This window comes from Struthio camelus, chromosome 3 (assembly GCF_040807025.1).
Source record: "Struthio camelus isolate bStrCam1 chromosome 3, bStrCam1.hap1, whole genome shotgun sequence".
Taxonomy (NCBI): Eukaryota; Metazoa; Chordata; class Aves; order Struthioniformes; family Struthionidae; genus Struthio; species Struthio camelus.
In genome coordinates this window covers 144921362-144945431 of record NC_090944.1, presented here as the reverse complement: position 1 = coordinate 144945431, position 24070 = coordinate 144921362, and the positions used below count along the sequence as shown (strand labels likewise).

The following is a 24070-nucleotide window of genomic DNA, read 5'->3' as shown; positions in this document are numbered from 1 at the left end:
TGTCAGTGGAAAATTGGGCTATTTCCATTTTTTAAAAAGTCAGAAATGTTTTCCTAGTTTGTCCAGGTGTTTTGGGTTTTTTTTTTTGTTTGTTTGGGTTTTTTTTAAAAACATTTAAAACCTGAAATCACTTTTACTGGCTCAAGCCTTCTAGAAGAGTGACAAAATTATCTTACAATGGACCAAAGCAGCACAGGGAAGAAAAGACTTTCATGGGGGGGTGCGGAGGGGGGGGAAATCAAAGCATGGCTTTTATTGGAAAGCTGTGATGGGGGAAGTCACTGTTCCTTTCTGGAAATAATTTTGTAGAGAAAAATTATATGAGATTTTCTTTTAGCTCAACAGCTCACAGAAAGGTGGCCACAAGATCCAGCCTCCCAGCTGATCTTCCTCACCCCTTCTGGCTTTGTCTCGGGATCTGCTACCATTCCCCTGCAGGACTTTTGCCCTTCTCATCCCAAAGGCTGACCTTACCAAATCAAACAAAGCAGGGCTATCATCTGAAGTCACTTCCAGAAGATTTGACTAATATCTGCTCCTTCCATCCTGTTTTCCTATTTCTGCCTCCTTTCTGTCTTCCTTTCAGCATCCTCTGATTAGCCAGTGCCCAGTTAGCCAGGCAGAGCCCATCCAGTTTTGCAATGCTACTTTGGCCAGACAGCCAAACTTGCATAGCAGCTAAGGCCTAGCGCGATGCTCATAATTGTTCCAGCAGCTAACCCCACGAATTCATTGCCTAAGGTAGAACAGGATTAGCTTTCAACAGCATCAATCCAGGACTTAGTGCTTATAGTTCTTCCTCTGCTAGTTGCACTTACCACTGATCTTAAATAGCACATAAGCATTTCCAATGAAGATATCTTTTAGAAATTTCCAGAGAGGCAGACAGGTTGTTAAAAATTTTCCTATAATTTAAGATTTCTTGTGCATGCCTTCAATGAAAGGGTAAAGTGTATTTTGCAGCCATTGCGAGGACCACTTCTTCAGCAGTCTGATAGCGGAGCAGGATAGAGGAATTACGCAGCGCTTCCTTCTCTCACACTCCCATCAGCTAGTGAACAGTGAGTGAACATCATCAAAAAAGAAATAACTCTACGGATCCCAGGCAGAGACACTGTCCTTGCAGGAAGCACAGTAACTTCTGTCTAAGGAGCGCTATTCTCCATTTGGCATCTTTTTACCCAGTAAGTGAAAGTAAAAAAGGTCCTGCATGGATTTAGTCCTTAGGCCACTAAGTGTCTGAGCTCTGGTATAGAAATAATTGAGGTAAATGGGAGTAGGGGTTTCTACATGAATATGGCATAGCTGTTTGTGGCAGCTGAAGAGTAACACGGCAAGATTGCAGGTAAGCTACCACATTAGCGACTGCTTTTCCATTGTTCACAGTCTCCATAAGGACACTCTGTCTTTGTCAGGGCAGTTTTTTATTTGGTTTTGAAGGACTGCAGAATAATTAGACTACAAGGCAGTGTGTTAAAAACGCTTTGAACTGCTGGGAGGCTCTTGTTCAACTCTGTACAAATGACCATTGCTTGCGTGCTATTTTCCAGGTTTAAAAACATTCAGGTTTAGTCATCAAATACCTGAGATTCACAGAGAGGCAACTTAAGCCGCCCACTTCAGCAAACAGGCATGCTTGAAGAAAGACCGTCTCCAAATCATGGAAACTAGGACAGTATGGGAGGAAATAGAGAAAACAAATAGGATACATTTATCCATCAAAACAAAGACTTCTACAATAAACTAATCTTCTACCATCAGCTCTCACACTGTCTGTCCTTTGTGGGATGGACAATGGAAGAGAGGCCATGGACACCTAATGCCGTGAAAGACAGCAAACCCCTCGGCTTTTAGAGCAGTATTGTCCCCATGCAGAAACCCATCATTGTACCCCCTCCCCATTTGCTGCACTCCCCATCAGCCAGGGAGAAAACCTGGGAAGGCACAAATCCAACATGAGATGAGATGCAAGCATGCTACTGACCACCAAGGAAGCTATGAAGTTATGTTATATGACCTACCTGCTACAGAAAACACTGCCTGTGTTACACAAGTGTGTTAAAGACTGACTAGAAAAGACAAACTGCACAAGCACTACACACTATGTGGGATTAAATACCCAGACTTCATCCTATCTCTTGTAGCTACAAGAGACATGACTTCTAAAAGACTCTATAAGAAGGTTGATAAACATCTGTCAGGTCCATAAAGTCAACTCTCCAGAATGGTAGAAGTTCCTATTAAAAATGCTGAAGAATATGGGAGAAGAGTAGCAAAACCAGGAAGCAAATATTCACCAGCACTACCAAACTGTCCTCCTCTTGTCCTTAGCAGGGATGGGAAGGAGAGGACAGGGAGGAAGGGTGAAAGGCAAGGACTCTGTCACCTTGAGCTTGCTCATCAAACTCTGCCTACCAATAAAGACACTCTGGTTGTTGCAGCTTTGCTGCCTGGACATGCAAGATACAAAGAATTCAGAGAGCACAGACTCCCATATGGTGGTTTGGTTGGGTTTTTTTTTTTTTTTTTTTTGAAGAACATCCTTGTGGGTTAAGGTTTGCTGTTCAAACCAAAAAGGGCCTTCTAAAGAAACAGTAACAAGCATAAGCAAGCAAGCTAGAAGTTACCTACTTCATAGCCAAGCACTACAAATTACATTATGATAATCTATGACTCACTGCAGAAATATGGATTAAAAAGTTGCTTTTGAAATACAAGGAGGAAATATGAAAAATAAATCCATAAAAACTTCTTTGGTTGTTTAACTCAAACACTTCCATGCCTCAGGGTCTAAATGAATTTACCAACTAAGTATTTCAGTTTCTGTAGTAATCATGTATTTCCTGCTATTACTAATAATGACTTTAAAATGCCACACTTGAGTAGAACTGTTATTTTATTTGCGGCCTTTCCAATGTGGAAGCACCAGGAAGCACGTGGGAAGTGCTAACACCAGGGGAGGAACATGACAACAGCTTGTCAGTAGAAACATATGTCAGCCTAGTTAACCAAGCATGGCACTGGGACCTCAGCTTGCCATGAGCAATTACTCCTTCGCTGCCAGACTTGGAGTGCTTGTCCAAAACTCTTTCAGACAAATAAGAAAACAGACAAGTCCTCATCCCAGCTTTGCTTCTCTCTGGGCTTCCTGGCAGGGCAAAGCCTAGAGCATAGGCTTTTTTTCAAAACAGAGAATGCCTGTTATTTAAGGAGATCTATCTTCTCCTGTCCATTTGACCATGTTCTCACTGCTGCACACATTTTGCAGTGTTGCAAAAGCATTACTGATTCCAGGTAATACCCTCTGGACCTCCCTCTCTGCTTTGGTCCTCAGACTACTGATGCAAGCCTCCGGCGCTCCATCTACAGAAGGTCTTTGCAACACGCCAAATACAAAGCCAATACACATGCTGATTGGATCTTGGCCATCTTCCCATGCTGTAGTACTGCTTAGTTCCCTCAGAGGTCTTTCTCCGCTTTTCAGAAGGATACCCTTAGCAGCCTCTCAGAGGGCACACTGCCTCTGCAAACTTGTCACACTTTCCTGGGTGTCCATAGAAGGATGTCACAGAACGGAATCAAGGAACATCCAATATAAACTTCTAGACACACTATGTCCCATCCAAATGCAGTCTACAAGCTTCCCACCTTTCTCTACTATAACAGCAAGACCTGAGTACTGATGTCAGTGAGCTGACTAAACATTAGGATGCAAATAGACCAGCTCTGGTAAATCTTGCTCAGGCTGTGGAAAAAATCCCATCTAATGATGGCCACCTAATGATCAACCCTCTGCCAGAAATTACCAGTCCAAAGCAAATTCATCCAAAGGGAATCTGTGTCCACAATTTTGCCACATCCACTCTCAGGTCAACTTAGCATACATCTAGCAGGGCCTAGAGGGCACTAATGGCCTTAATAGCCCTGACCAGCCTCACCTTGAGTCTCCATCCGCACCCTTTGCCCAGGAGCCCCAATTAAGCTCAGCCCTGGCCCTTCACACCTTGCACAAGCTACATGGTAGGAGTACCAATCTTCTGCCACTCTGATATCTGCTATGGACCCTGTTTCTCCTGACCCATGGACTGACCTCCTGGCTTGACCTTGGATCTGCTTCATCACCACAAACTTGCCTGTTGATCTGGACTCTCGATTGAACCTATCGTCTCTGGACCTGCCTTGCTCATTTCACTCGGGTACAGCAGGGCTGGGCCCTGACTAGTGAGGCCCCTGCCCCACCAGCCTTGTTACCACACAGAGTTCCTGCCTCCCCATCCCTTAGGGAGGAGCTGGCCCTCACTGCTCCCTGACAACACCTACTTACGTTGGCAGGCTAAATTCGGATGATGATCTCCGAAATGGGGAAGCCATGGCGCAGGCACACAGAAGCCCCAGGTCCTTTGGGAGTGCCATACCTCTAGCAGAAGGATTGAGCAGACAGCAAGGACCAGTAAATTTGTCAGCTTCCCTCCCTGCCTCCGCTGCCAAGTGCGCACACCAGAGCCCTTTGAAAGTACCACCAGAAGCCAGAAACTTGGACCCTATAGTGATGGGCTGATGCAAGGGGCAGATACCTTCCAGATTACTCTTCTGGCTAGCTGTGCTCAGACCACCACCAGTGGTTTGAAGACAGAAGGCAGAGCACAAGTTATATTCATGCTCCCCTGAGACCAGAAAGCCAGGAAGCCGCAGCAGCCAGTGCTACAGAAGTTTCAGATAAAAACCCTGACCTGCAGGTCAGAAGGCTTCATCTGCCTGTCCTCTTCACTGCACTTCCCGAAGGACATGGGCCACAGAGCTTACCTGACGATTCCTGCCCAGAAGTTCTGTCTGACATCTTTCACAGCATATCCCACAGAAGCATTTCAACATTTAACTAACCTCCCTGTTTCAGCAAGTATGATGCTATCAGAGGTATTCTTCACCCGGAGGTAGCGAGACTGTGCTCTAGCCACATCTACCATTTCCTGTTTGAATTGTGTTACCATAAAGTGCATTTTTCCTGCCCTTAAATTATTACCGTATTTCTTGTTGAACTCCTTCCAATTTCTCAACAAATTTTTAAATTGAACTGCTGCAACAGAACCCAATAATCCAGGAGTAAAGTACATTTTTTGCAGTCTCAGGATGCAGGGGTAAAAGGTATCTGCTCTCCAGCTCCAACCTAGAACTGCAGCTCCTTTCCAAGTATGTGACCTCGTAAAGGCACATAGGCTCCAGGAGATCTCATGCACAGGTGCCTACCTGTATTTGTGCCTATCAAGTGACCCGATGTGAGCCATATGACATAGGAGAAACTATACTGTTCTTAACCCTTTTCCTCCTTCCACATTACATTTGGATTTGATTCTCTGAGTAGAGGTTTCTACTTGTTTTAAAAAAGTAAAGCTCACTTTTCAACTATATTTAGTGATTGATTTCTGGCAAAATGAATAAGAAAAAAAAAACCAACTGCCAGTAAATCAAAAGGGTGCTGGAAAATCCCAGTATAGTTCTCTTCTGTGAGGGTACTGCCCCCACCAGATCACAGAATCACAGAACGGTTGAGATTGGAAGGAACCTCTGGAGAACTTCTAGTCCAACACCCCTGCTCAAACAGGCTCATCTACAGCACATCATTGCCCAGGATCACATCCAGGCGGGTTTTGAATAGCTCCAGCGAAGGAGACTCCACCACCTCTCTGGGCAACCTGTGCCAGGGCTCTGTCACCCTCACAGTCAAGAAGTTTTTCCTCAGGTTCAGACGGAACTTCCTGTGCTTCACTTTGTGCCCGTTGCCTCTTGTGCTGTTGCTGGGCACCACGGAGAAGAGTCTGGCCCTAGCCTCTCGACACCCTCCCTTCAGATACTTGTACACATTGATCAGGTCGCCTCTCAGTCTTCCCTTCTCCAGGCTCAACAGGCCCGGCTCTCACAGCCTTTCTCCAGAGGAGAGATGCTCCGGTCCCCTCATCATCTTTGTAGCCCTCCACTGGACTCTCTCTTGTACTGGGGAGCCCAGAACTTGACACCGTACTCCAGATGTAGCCTCCCCAGGGCTGAGGAGAGGGGCAGGATCACCTCCCTCCACCTGCTGGCAACACTCTGCCTAATGCACCCCAGGAGACCATTGACCTTCTCGGCCACAAGGCCACATTGCTGGCTCACGCTAAACTTGCTGTCCACCAGCACTCCCAGCTCCTTCTTGGCAGAGCTGCTCTCCAGCAGGTCAACCCCCAGCCTGTACTGCTGCATGGGTCCTGCATCCTCCCCAGGGGCAGGACCCTGCACTTGCCTTTGTGGAACTCCATGAGGTTCCTCTCCGCCCAACTCTCCAGCCTCTCCAGGTCCCTCTGAATGGCAGCACAGTCTTCTGGTGTGTCAGCCACTCCCCCCAGTTTAGGATCATCAGCAAACTTGCTGAGGGTGCACTCTGTGCCTTCCTCCAGGTCACTGATGAATACATTGAACAAGACTGGACCCAGCACTGACCCCTGGGGGACACCACTAGCTACAGGCCTCCAACTAGACTTTGCACCGCTGATCACAACCCTTGGAGCTCTGCCATCCAGCTAGTTCTCAATCCACTGTACTGTCCACTCATCGAAACTGCACTTTGAGCTTGCCTACGAGGATGAGATCCTCTCAGTAGTATTTAACAGTGATCCTGTCTACACTTTTTAATAGCAGTGATTTCTAAAGACTTTCTCAAAAATGAAGATCTTCAGTGCTGTTGAACTGGTTGGAGTATAGCACACCACACTAGTTTCACGTGTGCTTGGATAGGTAGTCTCAAATTATTCATTAATCTGAAGTATAAAATTCCTGCTTAACTACTGCATCCTCCTAATCCTCTGCTGTGGTCTCCTGTTCATTAGGAAGCCCCTATCCAGCATTTTTCCTGGCCTATCATCTCTTATGCAAACTCCAGATGAGGAAAAATCTCTCCTGCAAAGTTGCAAGTGGTCTTAAACACTCAAGTGTTTGATAAAAGTGATAGAAGTAACCCACTTTTGCTCACAGCAGCCTCCTCCTCAGAGAGGATTAAGCTTGCAGGATGTTCATGTTTTACCTTGGTAAATGTAGTGTAGGCCATGTTAGGTCCAGATCCTGCTGCTGCTGGAACAGAGGTCTGGTTTCCATTCATGACAGCTGATAAATTAAGCCTGGGTTAACAGCAAGCTCCTCAGAATTTCTCCAGCGCAATTCTAGCTCAAAATATGGCCGCATATGGACCTGACCCAAAGCTCAAGATTAAATCAACTGAAGCCTTTTCATTGGCTTCCCATAAGCGAGTCATACCGCTAAACAGGACTAGCTGTTAAAGTGATACATTGCCTGAAGCGAAAAGAATATTTCTCCTTCCTCACCATTTCTTTTTTATTAGCCAGAACTGTTTGTTAAACCTAACCCAAAATCTGTTTTGGTTGAACAATATCACTTTTCTGTAGAGTAAACTTTCTCAAATTTTTTGGCCAGATCTCATTCCACACACCATTGCGTAGATACGAGGACAAGATACAAGAGAATGGCAGCAGAGATGAGGAGAACACCTGCTGCAGAGCAGCACAGTCAGATATCCCCATGAAGAGCCAGCCAGAAGCTAAGAGGGAAGAGCTAAGCAGGTACAACTACAGGACTGGAAAATAAGGGAGAAGACAAGAGACCAGAAGATCTTTTGTAAAGGAAGTAGGCTTTTTCTGTTGTTGCTGTTCTGCTTCTACAAGCACTTAACCAGTCCAATATTACAACAGCATTGGGGCAGAGCAAACAATGAATATTACTCAATTGCTTATTTCTGTCTTACAGGGCTCATAGCAGCTAGGCTTAAATTGGCATTTCAACTATTCTTGCTGATTCTGAGATCCCCCAGCAACATGTAGCTAAAATAAACTAGCAGACTTGCCAAAACTGGGTGGTTCCTTGGAAGCTACCCTTTCACCTCATCTGCTTACCATGCCTTGTTGTTTTTCCTGCTTTTTTGGAAGTGCACATTTTTCTGCATCATCCAGAGCTGAGTACTAGCTTGCAACAGCTTCTAGAGGCAGTCACTCAAAGAGTTGGCCCCCAACCAAGTACTGTGCACAACAGCTAATCAGCTCTGTATGTATTGACAAAGTATGCATGGTGCTAGCAGAAAAGGTTACCATGTCTTCATTGCATGAGCTATGTTCAACAGATTTTTGAAAGGAAATGTTCCAGACTCTTATTTGTTTCCGCCGCTATGGAAACAGCAATCCCCCAGAACTAACCATGCAAGATTTCCAACTGCCATCCTGTTGGGCTGAAAACACCTCACAGGTCCTGTCAATCAGGGCTGCGTAATAGGGAATGCACAGTGCATTTTAAAGGCTACTAGTCGAAAAGATCATGCTATCCTTCCAATCACAACAGCTTCACAGAGTGAAGGAGTACAAGAGGAAGACAAAAAAAGCTACAAAAAAAGTCTTAAGCTTAAGTCTTAAGCTTCTGCCAATTTCATCCCTTTAATACCACTACAATTTATATTTCAAATGAAAAATAAGCAAAAAAACTATTAGGAGCAATTCTGACAATAAAACGCTATTAGATATCCTACTGTATAAATCATTAGAAAATAAAAAGAGCAATTGGAAAGCACAGTGCTTTTCAAATGAGCCTCAATACACATGCAGTTAAAAAAAATAAATCCTTCCTTTAGCATGTAAGGATGTGTTTACTGCCAACAAACTACAAAAGCCAAGGCACTGACATTTTATTTTTTTTCAAGTAACATTTCAAAAGACGAGGTGAAACTGCCCTTCTAAACTTTCCCACTTTTGCCTAGCTATTGATGCTAGTACAGCTTAATTTTGGAAATATTTTTTTTAATTATTTCCTGCATATTTGTCTTTTTAGGTAGTTCCCCCACCCCCACTTCAGACAACCACCAAATGGAAGGACAATCAGCTGAAGGCCAAATGCATGTAAGTGAAAGCCCCGTGCAGATGCTCAGGGTGACTAAGCTATGCTGACTGTCAAATAATAGCAGTTACCCAAGGGTTAGGTTATCCACCACACGTTGAATTATGCTCAGCAACCCCACAAACTTTAGACAAATTGCCTCAATCTCCTCAAGCAGCTCAGTATAGACATGCCCTTAGAGAAGACAAAGACAGATAAGTTCTGTGAACTACTGTGCTTCTTGGCTATTACGTTAACTCAAGTCTCTATTTTCACTTCAGAGCTAGATGTTACACGAGACCTTGAGGGGTCTGATCCAGCACTAACCTAACCTAAAAAGGACTTTGTTGCCAAGGACGTTGACTCTCGTCTTCAATCAGCTTTGTTTAACAGTGACAGAATTATTAGTGTCAAAGTTATACATTGATTTAACCCCCCCCCCACTTCCTCTCTATACTTTAAACATGAAAGCAGTTGTTGGAAACTGTACTGGAGGAGGTCCTCTCTTAGTAAAGAGAAACTTTTCTACCAACATAGAAACGATTTTGGAGGAACAAAGATATGGAGGGAAGGGAAAGGAGAGAATTCACATAAAAATCTGTTTCCCTGCTTATTTCCAAAACAAAAAAAAAAAGTTTTCTGCTTTCTCTGGAAACCTAACTCACTGGGTACCTGCTTCCCAAGGCAGCTAGAGGCCTGTGGAATCAGACACTGCTAGGTTAAAATTGTCCTGCAAGGCAGCTCCCAAAAGTTGGGAGTTCCACTCCCAAAATGCAAGAGGGGCAGGTAGCTCTGACTCCCCAAAGGGCCATCCCTTTGGAAAGGGGTTATCCGGGGCAGCCCAGGCTGGCAGCAACCCAAGAAACCAACTCAGCCAACCAAGTTTAAAAAGAAACTTTTGATTCCATTGAATCAGCATCTTCTAATGGCAAAGATGTGATTTTCTTTTATTTTTTTAAAAGTAGCTCCAAACTGGCTTGAGTACTGAGAAAGACGCATTTAGAACAATAACAATAACCAAAAATACACTTCCTTCTCTCCTCTCTTCCCTTCAACCAACTATGTATCAATCAATCAGTAAAGTAAATCAATAAAAATGAAGCTTTTAGCTAGAGGCATGGTTAATTTAAGAACAGGATTTTTTCAGAAATGTTTCACTTGGCTTAATTGCAAGTAATGATCCAAAACGTGTGGCACAAGGTAAAATTCCCCTTTGTTGCCTCCAAGTGCTTACTTTGGACATGATCTGACAGCTTACAGTGCAGACGGGATCTCTGCTTTCTTTCTGAGGCTTTCGGCCTGAACCCGCAAAGTATCGGCGCGCTTGTTCAACTCTGAGCGGTGATTAAAGTTGTGTATTAGACAACAGCTAGATTGTTTTCAGCAGCCCAGTTCCATCATCAAGTCTCATTTCAATTTCGTGAAGGGGTGTTTCACTCCATGGCTTTCGGGGAGAGAAAAACCATTATGAAGCTGTACCGGCTCATGACAGGTTTCCCATTTTGTGCAAGATTCTGAAACTTGGCACATTTCTGAATCAGCGGGAAAATGGGAAAATTTTGAAACTCTTCTCAAAGCACAACTGAGAACACTTTATTTTGTATGTTGTATTACCATATACAGCACACAAAACTCACAGAACAAGAACACATTTCAAAGCTTATTTACACCATCGCTTCCACGAGCTCTTCTTTTACTGATTTCATTTGTTGCAAAAGCAGAACTTGAAATATTCTGTGTATGGCCTACAGTTTACTGAAGTCAATAGATAACTTTCCCAGGCATTTCAATAGGGTCCCGCTCCCTTTCAAAGAAATATAATTCAAACATTTCTGATCGCCATCCGGGAAAGCTTTAATGACTTATGTTTGTACTCTGCTGCTGCTCCTAACGAAATCAGTGAAACAACACACTCGGCCTAAACTTTGTTACTTTTGCTTTCTTTTCTACAATACCTCTGATAAATTCTGTCATTACCAGAATGTGTTCTCTGATGATTTCATGACCATTCACAGAAACAACAGTAATTCACTGAGGTATTTCTACTTTCTCTCTCCTGGACACTATAGAATACACTCTATTATTGGTATTTGATCTTCTGGAAAAGGGGGAAAAAACCCACCATGAATAAAACCCCACACATTTCATATAGGCAATTTTATTTGGTTCTGGCAGTAGAAAGAGCTGAGGATGGTGAGACAGCAAATGTCGATGTAGTGAGATAAGTGGGGGAAAGGATTATTACAGATACTGATGTGAGGCTCTAAGACTGGATCCGCACTATATGGGAGAAATGCAAGCAAGCAAAGAATAGAATAAGAAGAATTTTTGTACTAAGTTTTGCTGCTGAAAAGAGAACATATCCATCTGTTCAGAAACGTTATTACGGATTACAATGGAGGAAAAATGAAAGGCAGAGAAATGCAGCAACTCTAACTGTATTTGTTCGAGTGTCTCTTGGGGCACATAACCTATATGATCTTATGAAGAAAGAATAAACAGCTTTCCCCTCCCCTCCCCTCCCTGAACTTTGACAAAATGATATCCAAGTTCTCCTATGAAAATGAATAAACAAAGGAAGAAGCAGCTTCCCCTCTAATAGTGATTTATTCTAATGATGTTCCTTTGGATAAAGGCAAATGTGACATAAAATCATTCAGATGAAAATTTAAAAGAAACTCAATTTTCTTCTTTTTTCTAGAGTCCAAGGAAAGTTTTTTTTGGAACAAGGTTGCAAGCAATTGGTTCCTTCAATTACAGGAAAAGGAATTTGCCCCTCTAAATAAAGAGTGCTGCTTTCAGAGTAAGTAAAAGAAATTAACAAAATACTCCAAATAGCCCAGAAAAGGCCAAGTTCAAAAAGCATATTTCCTACAGCTAAATATTCTTATCCCCCTGCCCCGATCACTCTTAAATTTGGCTGTAGTTAGAGCCCTGAGGAAGGGGGCTGTATGAAGCATATAGATACAGTTGGTATGTTTGTGCCCAACTCCTCCAAAAGCTTCTGAATATGTCGACCAGCTTCAGTCAAATGGAACAGAGCAGCAGAGTTTCAACAACATTAAGTTTCTGTGTATTTCATAAAAAGCAAAGTCAAGGAGAGGAGAAAGACTGCAAAAGTCCCTCCCTGAGCAAAAAGCTACATTATGAACTGAGTCCTATTTTGCATCAGCAAATCAACCCGGGAACTTGGCTGTAGAACTTCAACCTATAGAAAGATAGGCTTCTTTGGGCCCACTGCTGGTGGAACTACTTGTACTAAATATATGACTACCTACTAATGTTACAGATAAAAATCCTACTAGCAAATGTCTTCAATACATATGCCTCATAGCAAGAGCTGAACGCAATGTTTATGCGATAAACATGGAAGGCATTCCACTTAAGACTTGTGTAAAAAGCTCAGTGCAGAGATCCTAACATTTGGTTATTAGCATATGTCTTGTGCTGTAGCTGACAGCCAATCCTCCTCTTAACCCTAATTGCAGAGGGAGTCTGGAATATCCATATCATGCACACATATAAGGAAAAAAGAACAAGCCTGCTTATGGATGTAAAAATACGTAAGTGAAGTGGTTTTGGAAGTGAAGGCGATATCAGTACAGATATTTGGAGGGAAGAAAGCCAACTATCAGCCTGAGAAGCTGATAGTTGATAGAAGGAGGTGCCTTTCATTCCTACCTGGTTCAGTGCAATTTCTGACATACGGCTGCCCTCCATCCTCTGGGACGTCAGTCATGTTCTCCTCATTTGCTTGCAGTAGCTGTCTCCCACTCCATTTGTCATTATTTTCCACAGAATAGCTCAGGCCATCATAACCTAGAGGAAAAGAGCAGTAGATACATGAGACTGCACAGGAAAGATAACTTTTTGTTTTGCAAGAAGCTGTAAGCCTCAATCAGTTTAAAACTGGGGTATCACTCACTGTTTTTGTAAAAATTTGACACATAGAAGTTAGGTAGGCAGCTTTCTGAATCAATAAAATACTATGCATGCTTTATACACTTCACTGGGTCAGAGCTTTCTTAGTTTTTCATGACTGCAACGGCAGAACTTGGCGACTCACATTGAATCAAGAAACAGAGACAGGGAGAGCGTAGAGAGAGGACTTCGATGTAGGAGCAATCACCATTTTCAAAATACATTTTCATAATAAAAATTTGAACATTATTTTCACCAAATTGCTCCATACGGATCTACTTCAATATCTCGTGCCCAATGCATTGTCTACCAACATTGGTAGAAAGACTCTCAAACCTACTCCTTCTGGGGCAGAGACCAGCTTTTCGATGCATTACAAAGTAGTCACTTACAAACATGAAATATATATCTCTGTTCAGGTTCTACTCAGAAAGTCTGGCCACAGAGCATAAGGATGTATTCATTCTCCAAACGGTTCTTAAGCCCTACTGTATCATTAGTCCCATCCAACACAATCTGTCTGAAGCCGTAGAGATCACAGGATACGGGCCAGAGCATGACTCCAAGTCACTTAAGCAGTCTTCCCTACTTCAAATCAGCAAACATCTATAAAACATCAGGGACATGTACTTCATGTAAAACCCCCAAAAGGATAAATTTCACCCCAGCTGGTGTTAATCATTTTAAATCGGGGGGGGGGGGGGGGGTGGAGCTTATTCTTTATCATGCCCTTGCATGCAAAGCCCTTCTAACATTAAACGCATGTGTCTTTACTGATTTCATGTTTTTCAAGCATCAGTCATTTTGCTTTCACTTGCCAGTTCTGTTGCTATCAAGACCCAGAGCTGACTGCAAAACCACTGCCGCTCTGTCAAACAAATTTCAGTGCCACACACAATTGCCCCCAAGAATACTAAAGAAAAACCCTATTCCTAAAGCCATTAACCCAGTGAAACAAAACTTATCACCCGGAAAGCAAGGAAGTAGCAAAGAGTAATAAAAAGACGACTGGAGAGACATTTTCAACTCTAACAAAGGATATGGGTAACTAGCAGCAGGATTTTGCTACAGAGGAAGAAGCCACATAGAATAGAACTATTATATTGAGAAGTGAATGTAGACATTGATAGCCGGCAAAGAAACAGACCAAAAAGTTGACCCACCGGGTACCAAAACTAATTTATGTAATAAACTTGAAGACACACTATACTCAAACACTAGCTCCATTCAGCAAGAGTTAGCACATCAAACCAAAATCGTTCTAAAGCAGTTTCAAGAATGAAACTCATGGTTTGCTTCCAGCTCAGCATTCCCATCTATGTTTTGCTGCCATGCTTGCAAGGCACAGGATGGTTTCAGGTATGAGTATATGGCAAGTAACCCTATGAAATACGTGGTATTTCCTTTGCCTCTTATTACTGCTCACTGACTCTTTCCTTGCTTCGCTCTCCCTCTTGGCTTTGAGTTGGTGCCGCTAAGTGAAATTCTATTTTAGCAATGTCAACATAAACAGCTAGCTCTTTTTTATTACATTCTTGGCACAGTCCTGGTCAGCCTTAGCCATGTCCGCGTAATGAGCTGAAAGCACATGTTCATTTGTCAGCTCCATGCATCCGATATAGTTTTAAACTCTCAAGGGAGGGGGAGAAAAAAAAACAAACAGAAACTTTTCTTTTTTTTAAAAGATGCTGAAGCATCCACTTCAAGCAGGCACACACACACGAAAATCAACTATTCTTGCAACAGAGACCTTGAGCCTATCTAATAACAAACATTTGTGAGATTTCCACCCACCCATCCATCTTATTCCTGCCAAGCAGAACACAGCCTCTCTCACGAGGACTCGGCTAGTCAAGTTACTCCTCAAGTGCACATCACTGAGAATGCCCATGGCCTTTCCCCTGTAGGCCTTCAGGTTACTGCAAAGCCTGTCTGTCCTGCCCAGTGGGAAGAACATGCCATTTTGCCAGTCAAAAAGCCATTACAGATGTGATTCTCTACATGTGGACTTTACAGCCCTGAGGGTCACTGCCAAGGCAGCAGTCTGAACACGGTATATGAAGCGTTAGCCAGCTTTAAAACTCAACTATTCCCAGGTGTGCTCAGCATGAAAGACACTACTGAGGTAGAGAGCGAGCAAAGAGCATTAGAAGAGAATAAAATTTTGGGATGGTGACTCAGAGGGTTCTTAGGGATAAAGGAAAAGATTTATTGCAAGTTCCAACCCTTTCGTTAGGTTTTCCAACTCATTCCCTTGAGATCGCAGTTGCCAACCCGAGACTTCTGTCTTGCACAAACTTTTACGTCTCACACTGCTCAAGGGCAGCTCCCATGTCACGCTACCAGCAGTGAGGCACTGCTATGCCTGGAAGGTTAAATCCAAGGCCAACAAGCGGTGCTGGGGACCAACAACGCTAAGGCAGGCAGGAGCCAGTGCACGTGCTTCTTTTGAAGGAGAATCACAACTGCATAGGCAGCCTTAAACGCTCTGCTTTCTAAGCAAAGAGTGTTTAACTTGGTAAATTAAATATCATCATCATTTTAAGCTTCAGACGTTTTGCACTATTACTATCACTTTAAAGAATGCTGTTTGTTATTTGTTTTGTCTGTGAGCAGGAGTAAGAGCTTAAGTTGCAAATTAAACACATACAAACACCATCTATCGAGGTGGATTGTGTTTCTCAAAAAGAGCCCATGCAATAGTGCAGCATCAAACATCTTCCTTAATAATAAACATACTTTGGCAATCTGAGCTAAGTAGTTTCAATTTCATATACAAATTGTTTTCAAAGCAGAGAGGCTTTTCTCTAAGCAGTTGATGCTTGGTTGTGCTCTGTTACATGGAGGAAATGCACACGGGAAAACTCACGAGCTCCTTCTAGGACTGTTGCTTCCCCCAAGTTCCTGCAGAAAGCTCTCCTGTTCCCTCCCAACACAAAACAACTTTCTGTCTCGGATTGCAAACATTTCCAAATGATGGGGTTGGGGGGGAAGGGGGAACACCCCCCCCCCCAGACATTTGAGATGACTTTGTAAGGGAGGAAAGCTTAATTTGGCAAAAAAGTGTCTGTAATAGAGTCACATTCGGCATTCACACAAGTAAGCGTAAATTGCAGAATCTATCCGCGGCTGAAGCTGAAGGGATGATTTTGATTTATACTACTTACAGCTTTTCTCCTATAGCTCCAGCTTTAAGCAAGGTAAGCCATCCCACAGCAGAACCCACAACCAGCTGACAAAATCCTGCTTTAGGTATCTCCACTCTAAACATATCAGGCTCAACAGAGTCATAGGAAATAAAAGATAAAGATTAAATGAAATTCTGTCTTCAAAAGTTGGGCCTTCTAAGGATTTCCCTGGGGAAATAGGGACACATCAAGATTTTAACCTTGCAAACAAGGACATTTTGAGACAGTTAAAACCCCAGCTCTTGCTGCGAAGGCCCAAACGAAGGGGTCTGCATTTCCCCACTTGCTGCTACAGGCCTCCCTGAAGCACAGCAGGAAGCAGCTTGATGCCTGCCCTACAGGCACTGACTGTGCTCTTATCGGTCCTTGCAAAAAATAGCTCAGAAACTTGGATTCGTGTTTTGGCAGATTCAGTGAAAGAGGAACTGTCAGCCGCGATTTAACCCTTTGTGCACGGATGCCTTATATATCAGCCATCCCCTTGCACGCGGGGTGTGGGGTACCACCATCCTGACCTAGCAGCATCCTACTCCGCTTTAGGTGCTGGCACGAGACAATCAACCCCTCTCCCCAAAGAAACAAACCAAACCAACCAACCAACAAACCCCACCACCACCAACACAGCAGGGTGCTGTGGCAGCCAGCATCAGGGACATCACTTTGGTTGCAGCATCCCACAACAGTCAGGGCTGCATAAACAGTGAGCCGTCAATGCTTGTACCTGGGAGACCAGCCCCGCTCCCTGGCTTCGACGACCCTCCACTCTCAGCGCTAGTGGGGCCAGGCATCAGGATGCCACAACACCTGCGGCTGCTGTCGAAGGGCCTCAGCCACCTCAGAAGGAAAAATGTATGTATATTCTGATTTACAGAGTATCAGAATATATTATACAATTTCATCTCCACAATAGTTTTCAAAGGTAGGTGCAACAATCACAAATATTCTTGGCGAGCAAACGTGCTTCAGGCTTCCCATTTCAGACCAAATGTTGCAGGCCTTTATCCAGCTGTCCTAAAGCAAAACTCAGGCTGACTTGAAGCTTCACATTACAGCCAGGCTACACGGCCTAAGTACTTATTTTACTAAAGGAGAACCCAATCCATTAATTTAAATACACACCAAATAATAGCCAGCAAAAATAGACCCAAATCATAATTGGTGTGTCTCCTTAATTTTAATGATTTTTAATAGGAAAAAATATCAACGTCATTTGTTTCAATTTCTCAGCTGAGTTAAAAAAAAACTACTAAACATTTTATATTAGCTATACTGTCATTTTATTTAGGCCAATATATATTTTACAGCTAGCATTTTTCTTGTTAATGCTGCTGGCTTTATATTAAAATAATATTGCAATGCCTTTGAAAACTTTGCTACAATAAAGATTTTTTTCCAAAGTTCTGTTCCACAACATTTTCTAAAGTGGGAGGTTTTTTTTTTTTTTAAAAAAACTAAATGTTGCCACAAGGTATTTTCCACAACTCCTATTATCCAGCACTAGTTTAAATTACAGGGTCAGAATCCAGGTTCTAGAGAGCTTTATTTCTGCTTACTCCCACAGATATTTCTGTGGACAATAAGCATACGAGTAATTTTTCCCTGTTTTTGTGCCTGTACTGCATTGCATAACATAAATAAGACAATGCAGACAGTGCATTTCCACTGGCCTTGTCTCTTTAAATAACACTGCTAGTGTATTAGTGTTTGTTTGCTGTGAACTCTTGTGGCTGCCAAGTTGGGGTGGCAGTCTTGTGAGAACAGGCTCCCGTACGAGATTGCTGATCTGTTCTGCTTATGATCATAAAAATGAAATAAGAGTGGAAAGAAGAACTGCTCAGGTTGCTCAAAACCTCTAAGAACAGTCAGTGCGTGACCCAAATCTTCACGTGGGAACTCATGATTCCTTATCCTACTCCAGATGGCTCTGGTTGAAGTTTACAACTTGAAGCACTGTAGAACGATGACTAAACACATCCTAATCTGCACTTTTTTGCATGAAGAATACTTTTTTGTAATGTTACACGATATACAGGTATTCCTCAATTACACATTGATCTCAAGGAAGCGTGTTTTTTTTCAGCATTAACCCATAGGAACCTCAATAAGCCAGCAGGATCTCAGAGGTGACGTTCCAGTTCCAACGAGGCCCAGCAAACTACGGTGGAGTTCAGGGGCCACTTGCTCACCACCAGCACGGTCGGCATGGGTCTGCCTTCACATAGCTAGTCAACATGCGAAAAATTAAACGAAGCAAGAATACCCCTACTCATCTCTGGAAACTGGGAGGCAGGCAAGTGATGCAGTTTGGGGGGGGGGCATCATGACTTTACAGGGATGTAAAGACTTACTGCATTGCATTCATCCACACAGCTCCCCAACAAAGACTTATTTTTACATAGGTGTCCCCAACACTCCTATGCAGATGAGGAAAACACTTTCCTACCTTTTTATCATGGTAAAAAATTAATGCAATTGCTCCCTTCATTACTGCTATAACTGTAATTACTTCTGGTATGATAACACTGAGCAGCTCCAGTTGGGGAGGAGACCTCACTGTTTTAGGTACTGTATGCAGGTGCACCTGCCTGAAGTACTGCAGAGTCCTAGGGTATGTAGAGCAAATAATCTGAGCTCACAGTTATGAGGATAAGTGTTTAATATCATATATATAGTCTCTCCTCTAGGTGCATGCCAACACCTGAGGAAGACAGGAATTAGCATCTCTCTCTCCAACCTGCTGATTCAAAAAGAAAAATAAAACTAAAAAAAACCCACAACAACAGGCACTCCTTCCAATCTATCATCTAAACCATCTGAGCCTCCAAAATTGCCTGTCACCCTACAATTGGAGCAAGAAGAGAGGAAGAAAAAAAACATTCAGGAGAAGGTGATGGGGATAAATTAGGGACTTGAGGTTTGCTGAGGAAGGGGTGTGGAAAGCTCTCCAGCATCATACTGAGGTACGGAGATAACTCAACACGAGTATATTATAGGACTTACCCTCATTCAAACCAGGGTTGAGTCAATGGACAACTCTGGATTAATAGGGGAGGATTAAAAAAAAAAAAAACAAAAAAAAAACGCAGGCCAAATGCCAAATGTTCAGCTGGGTAAGTCACGATAACTCCTTGAACTTTGATGTATATATAGATTGATTTACTACAGTGGAGGATTTGGCCTAATAATACTGAAGTGCCAAAACCTAGCAAAGATGAAAGGTGCTCACAGGCAACAAGCACAAGCAGCAAAGAGCTGACAGACCAGAGACTGGCCTAGTCAAAGCAGACAAAAGGGACAGATCTGTCATTACCGCATTTCAGAAACATAATGCATTTCTGCTAACGACTTCACAGTGCTGGCCCGTATCCTCGGCTCTCACTGACAATAAACTACTTTCTATGCAAACTGCTAGATCCTGCTGACCAGAGCCAAAAACAGCACAGCTTTTCTAAAATATGGTTGCCCTCCCTCTTCTTGTCTGTCCCTTTTATCTATTGTTTTGATGGTGGTGGTTTGGGGTTTTTTTTTTAAAAGAGGGATTTTTTTTTTTTTGAACTAGCTGGATTATCTACCTCAAGAAAGAGCACACTAAGTCTTTCAATAGAGCCAGGCTCGATTAAAGTGATTGGAGCACACTGTGAGGCTGTCCTTTCACTTTTCTCTTCTGCTGGCTGTACATTTGTGCGGTCACTACTTTTAGCCCTTGACCCTGCAGGTAAGCGGCCGGTTAGCTCATGTACGCTGGTTTCTCCTAAGGCAATCAGGGATCTGCTACAAATTTTCACAGGGTAATCCAAGCTCAGGATTGCATAAGCACTTCAAAAATGGATTATCTTTCATTGCAGTCTGGTCTGGGAGATGTTTTCCTTTTGGAATCATCAGCAGGAAAGACCATCAATACAACATCCTCAGGGAAAAACAAAACACCTGGCTTTGAAGAGCAGCCAGTTCCTTATATCTCATTGCAGAGCTGTGTTTTTACGTGTACTGCTCTAGGTGCAAAGGGACACAAGGGTAGGGGACGTGCATCTGCCAGGCCACCATCATTTTTAATACTTGTACAGCATGAGTAAGGGATAGAGGGAACAGCAGTTACAGGCACATAATACATAAGTCAGGGTCCCTGCACTAAAGCTCTAAGATTTGCCCACAAATCTAATTACATGGCAGACCAAGAGAAAACACCAGTGCACAGAGGAAAAGCAACTCGTTCAAGGAAGATCACACTGTAGGTGACTTAGCAGAGACAGGAAGAATGACCAGTTTTCCAGGCCAACACATAGTCCTCTCAGAAGAGCATCCCCAGGATCAGCAGAACTAAGTGCCTGCAGCTGTCCAGAACCACAACACTCTGCCTTGGGCCACCAAACCATGAAATCCAACCCCCGCTAAGACAACAGCGGCGGCTAAAGAAAAGCATAAGCAGCTTCGTAATCACAGTAGTAGTGAGAGAGGTGATCTGATGGGCCCATATTTTTGGGGAACAACCAGTCATAAAGGTAGTATTTTAACAGTGCGTATGACTCTTCAAAGCACCCAGGTGATTTAGGAACACAAGTGCACTACATAGGCCTTGGCTTGTCAGAGAAGGTGTGAAATTATATTTATTTTGCAAACACAAGTCCTACAGCATTAAGACCTGACAGAGACACAGAACATACACACATCCCAACACACCCTGAATGCTGCAAGGAGCCACGGGGCAAACGAGCACACACAGCAGGGGAGGAAAAGTGAAGACTCCTGCACAAACTAGCCACCTACCATCATATAGGGAAAGGCAGAAGAAAGAACCTACAGAAGTTGCTTATGGAACTATTTTGAGACTCCTGGCAAGACTGGTATTAAATGGAGCAGTGCAGGAATGATGACTTAACTATTTTCACCTGCTGATGGAAGATGCTGAGGTGAAAGACTTCTGCTGCCCTAAACCACCCACCAGTGCTGGGAGGGCATCTGCCTCAGGACATCTCTCAGGTGAGGCAGGCAACACAAGAGGAGATGCAGTGGATAACAAAGCACAGACTGACTCCCTGCTGCTGAGAAGCATCTGGCTCCATGCCTGCAGGCCTCCTCTCAGCTTTTGCAAATCCTCATGGAAAAAGTTTGATGGCTTTGGCAGATGAAGAGTTGCAGAATTTCTCCTATCCTAGCTCTTGTAATTCATTTCTCAAGATTCGCTCTCCAGCCAACAGCCATTAAGCTCAGCCAGCAGCCAGACCCTTGTGATTATGTTCACTCTAGATGCCACATGCCTTTTCCAAGGGAATAACTCTGTAGCCCATGAGCGTTTCTTACCTTGCTTCCCAGCTGGTACTGATGCACAACATGGCTCTCAAACCTTTTGTAGCTCAGCCCAGCTGAGCTGCCTCTTCCTCTACACACCTCCCACAGCCTGCTTTCCTAATAGCCCCTCTTCCCAGCACATCTGTACAAACTCTTGTCTGCCAGCACGTAATCCTCAGCTGCCTCATATCCCCAGCCCCTGAGCCTTCTCCAACTTTCAAGAAATTTGTGCAAAGGGGGTCAGAAAAAACAATTTTGGCCAAACAGGAGGAAAAAAAAAAGCTGAGTATCCAAATGGGTTTTGTTCTGACTTATTTCTCAGATGAAGCACTTCCGATTTTTTTTTTCAGGGTATTATTGCACAGTGACTCAAGTGCCAGCCATATAAAACAAAAAACAAGGAGAAGGCAGCATTGGTTCTCTATGGCCCAGCTATCAACACACTCAGTGGGGACGCAGGAGACCTAGGTTCAAATCCCCTCTCTAGCTAATTCAGGGCAGGAATATCATGGGGGCTGTCCCCATTTCACAAGACATAGCTTTACACACACTCCAGGGAAGATTTTCCCATGGAAGCTATTCCTCTATGTAGAGGTAATTAAAAATAACTGGGGCAGAGACCAGCACCCAGATGTCCTCCACTCAGACCAAAGCTCTAGTAAGACACTCACAGGCTTTCCCTGCCCTATTTGTTTGCTTATGCAGGGTTAAACAGCTCCAGGGGAGACAACATCGGCACCCACCCCAAATGACTTCACCTTTCTGCTGACAGACTAGGCAGCGACACCCGAATTTTGCTCGCAACTAAAAAGGGGCAAAAACAAGGTCAAAATTCTTCTCTTTCGCCCCCCCTCCCCCAATATCTTTCTCTGCCATTTATTACAATTTTTGTATGTGGCCACCACCAGAAGGAAAGCAGCCCCCACAAAACTCCCAGGTGCGCTTATATCCCAAATGCCTCTTGCTCTTTGCTACATTAGTAAATGCAAGCCGAGTTAAAGATCCAGCCTTGCCTTCAAAGCGGATAAACAGGCCTGGAGAGATGAATTAGAAGTTCTGTTCTTCCCCTATCAGTAACTATTACTGAGACAGTCTTTGTTCAAACATACCCTATTCTCTCCCAATCTCAAGACCCCTTCAGAGAGCTCAGGTAGGCTCTTTGACTCTTTCAGCTCAGGAACCTTTCCCAGTCTCAAACACACCACTTGGTATGAACAAAATACTGCCTTTCCAGCTGTTCCTCCCTCATGCACACCCTCAAAGGAGCAAGAAAAAGACAAGGTACCCGCCTGAGGAAGACACAGGCAATGACTCCAGCACCACATAACCTCCCCTCTCAGGTTTACCTACTCTCTTGGCTTCCAGGTCTCCAGAGATGAGTCAGACACTACTCCAGCATACCTTCAGGCAGAGGCTTACCACCTTTCTCCTGGCACAGAGCATGCAAAACATCAACAGCTCAAAGACCCTTCTTGGCCTTCCCAGCCACTATCTGCTACATAAGCAAACAGCTGGGCAGGAACCTTCTGAGCTCAGCTGCAGGTAGGAAAATCAGAGCATGCTCTTAAGGTCTAATGACTATTCATTCTACAACTCTCACAGCACAGCATAAAGACCTGTCAACACAATGATTTTTGGCTTAAAAACAAAAAGCAACGACCAAAATACCCAAACACAACTCTGTATAGCTACCTAACAAATGAAAATGAAGTTTTCATATGCATGTCATTTGAGTCTTCCTCTACTCCCATCCTGTAGTCAAAGAAAACTTTTAGGTCAGCCAGTGCTTTGGAAAAATCCACCCATGGTACCAAGATTGCACATAAAGCTTTCAGCTGCTTCCGGATGACGGTCCTGCCAAGCTAGATGCTGGTGTTAACCTACTGAACTCTACAGAGGCATCTCTGATTAAGGAGCGATGTGTAAAATGAACTCACTCCACCCAGAACTGGCACAGGAGAGTCAGCAAGGAGGAATGTTGCTCAGGAAATGCAGGTGAACTCCTCTTTTCATGACACCCACTCTTTAATTTGAAAGCATATTTTTGTCCAGTAGTTTCTCTGAAACCCAACTCTTCCCTCGCTTCACAATTAATTTGACTTCCCCGTGTGTGCCTGTGGCACTGCATGCATCTCTGGTTTCGTAGGGGATATTCTGTACGCATAGCGGCTCAGAAACACGCACAGGTTTTATATTATCTGCAGTGCTTTACATAGCAAAGCTCTGATACCTTTGTAAAAGACAGAAATCTTCTACTGCATCATTTAGAGACACACACCATCAAAACTCCCCTCCAGGACTGGAAGAAGCAAAGGTAAAACTAGCACGTATCAGAGCCTCTAGCCAGAATACAAGGCAATGATTTAAGAGACTGAAGTTTAATTCCCACCCTGTCACAAACTTGCTATGTGACCTTAACTAAACACTCTTGGTCTCTGTTAACAATTTCATCCTTCACCTGCCTCAGCTCTGTACAAGGCCTGCTTCTTCCTGCACATTTGTATGATTCCTAGCACAAGAGAGATACAGTAACTAAATGCTATCATGGCAGAAGCAGTAATATTTAGGAAGGTACTGCCATACTATGCAGTACAGACTGAAATTTAGATGCAGTGCAATACAAACAGTTTTACTGTTAAGGGATTCATGCATTTTCTCATGCCCACTAATTAAATGGGAATAAGGTAGTTTTCTTCTTTCCTCATCAGCATTAGCACTCTTAGTCACTGCTGATGAAGTCGTGAGGACCTAAACTCATTAAATTAAAAGGAACA

The 24070-nt window shown here is 43.5% G+C and overlaps 1 protein-coding gene across 2 annotated transcripts in view; it reads right to left on the bottom strand.

The window, feature by feature from the left end:
- The window catches only part of SLC24A3 (solute carrier family 24 member 3), a 270569-nt gene that overhangs the window by 224199 nt on the left and 22300 nt on the right, over positions 1–24070 (bottom strand). For both annotated transcript variants that reach the window (XM_068940760.1, XM_068940762.1), the window contains exon 2: positions 12583–12720. In XM_068940760.1, coding sequence (XP_068796861.1) covers positions 12583–12640 — 58 coding nt within the window. In that variant the 5' untranslated portion in view covers positions 12641–12720. The remainder of the gene's footprint in view (positions 1–12582; positions 12721–24070) is intronic.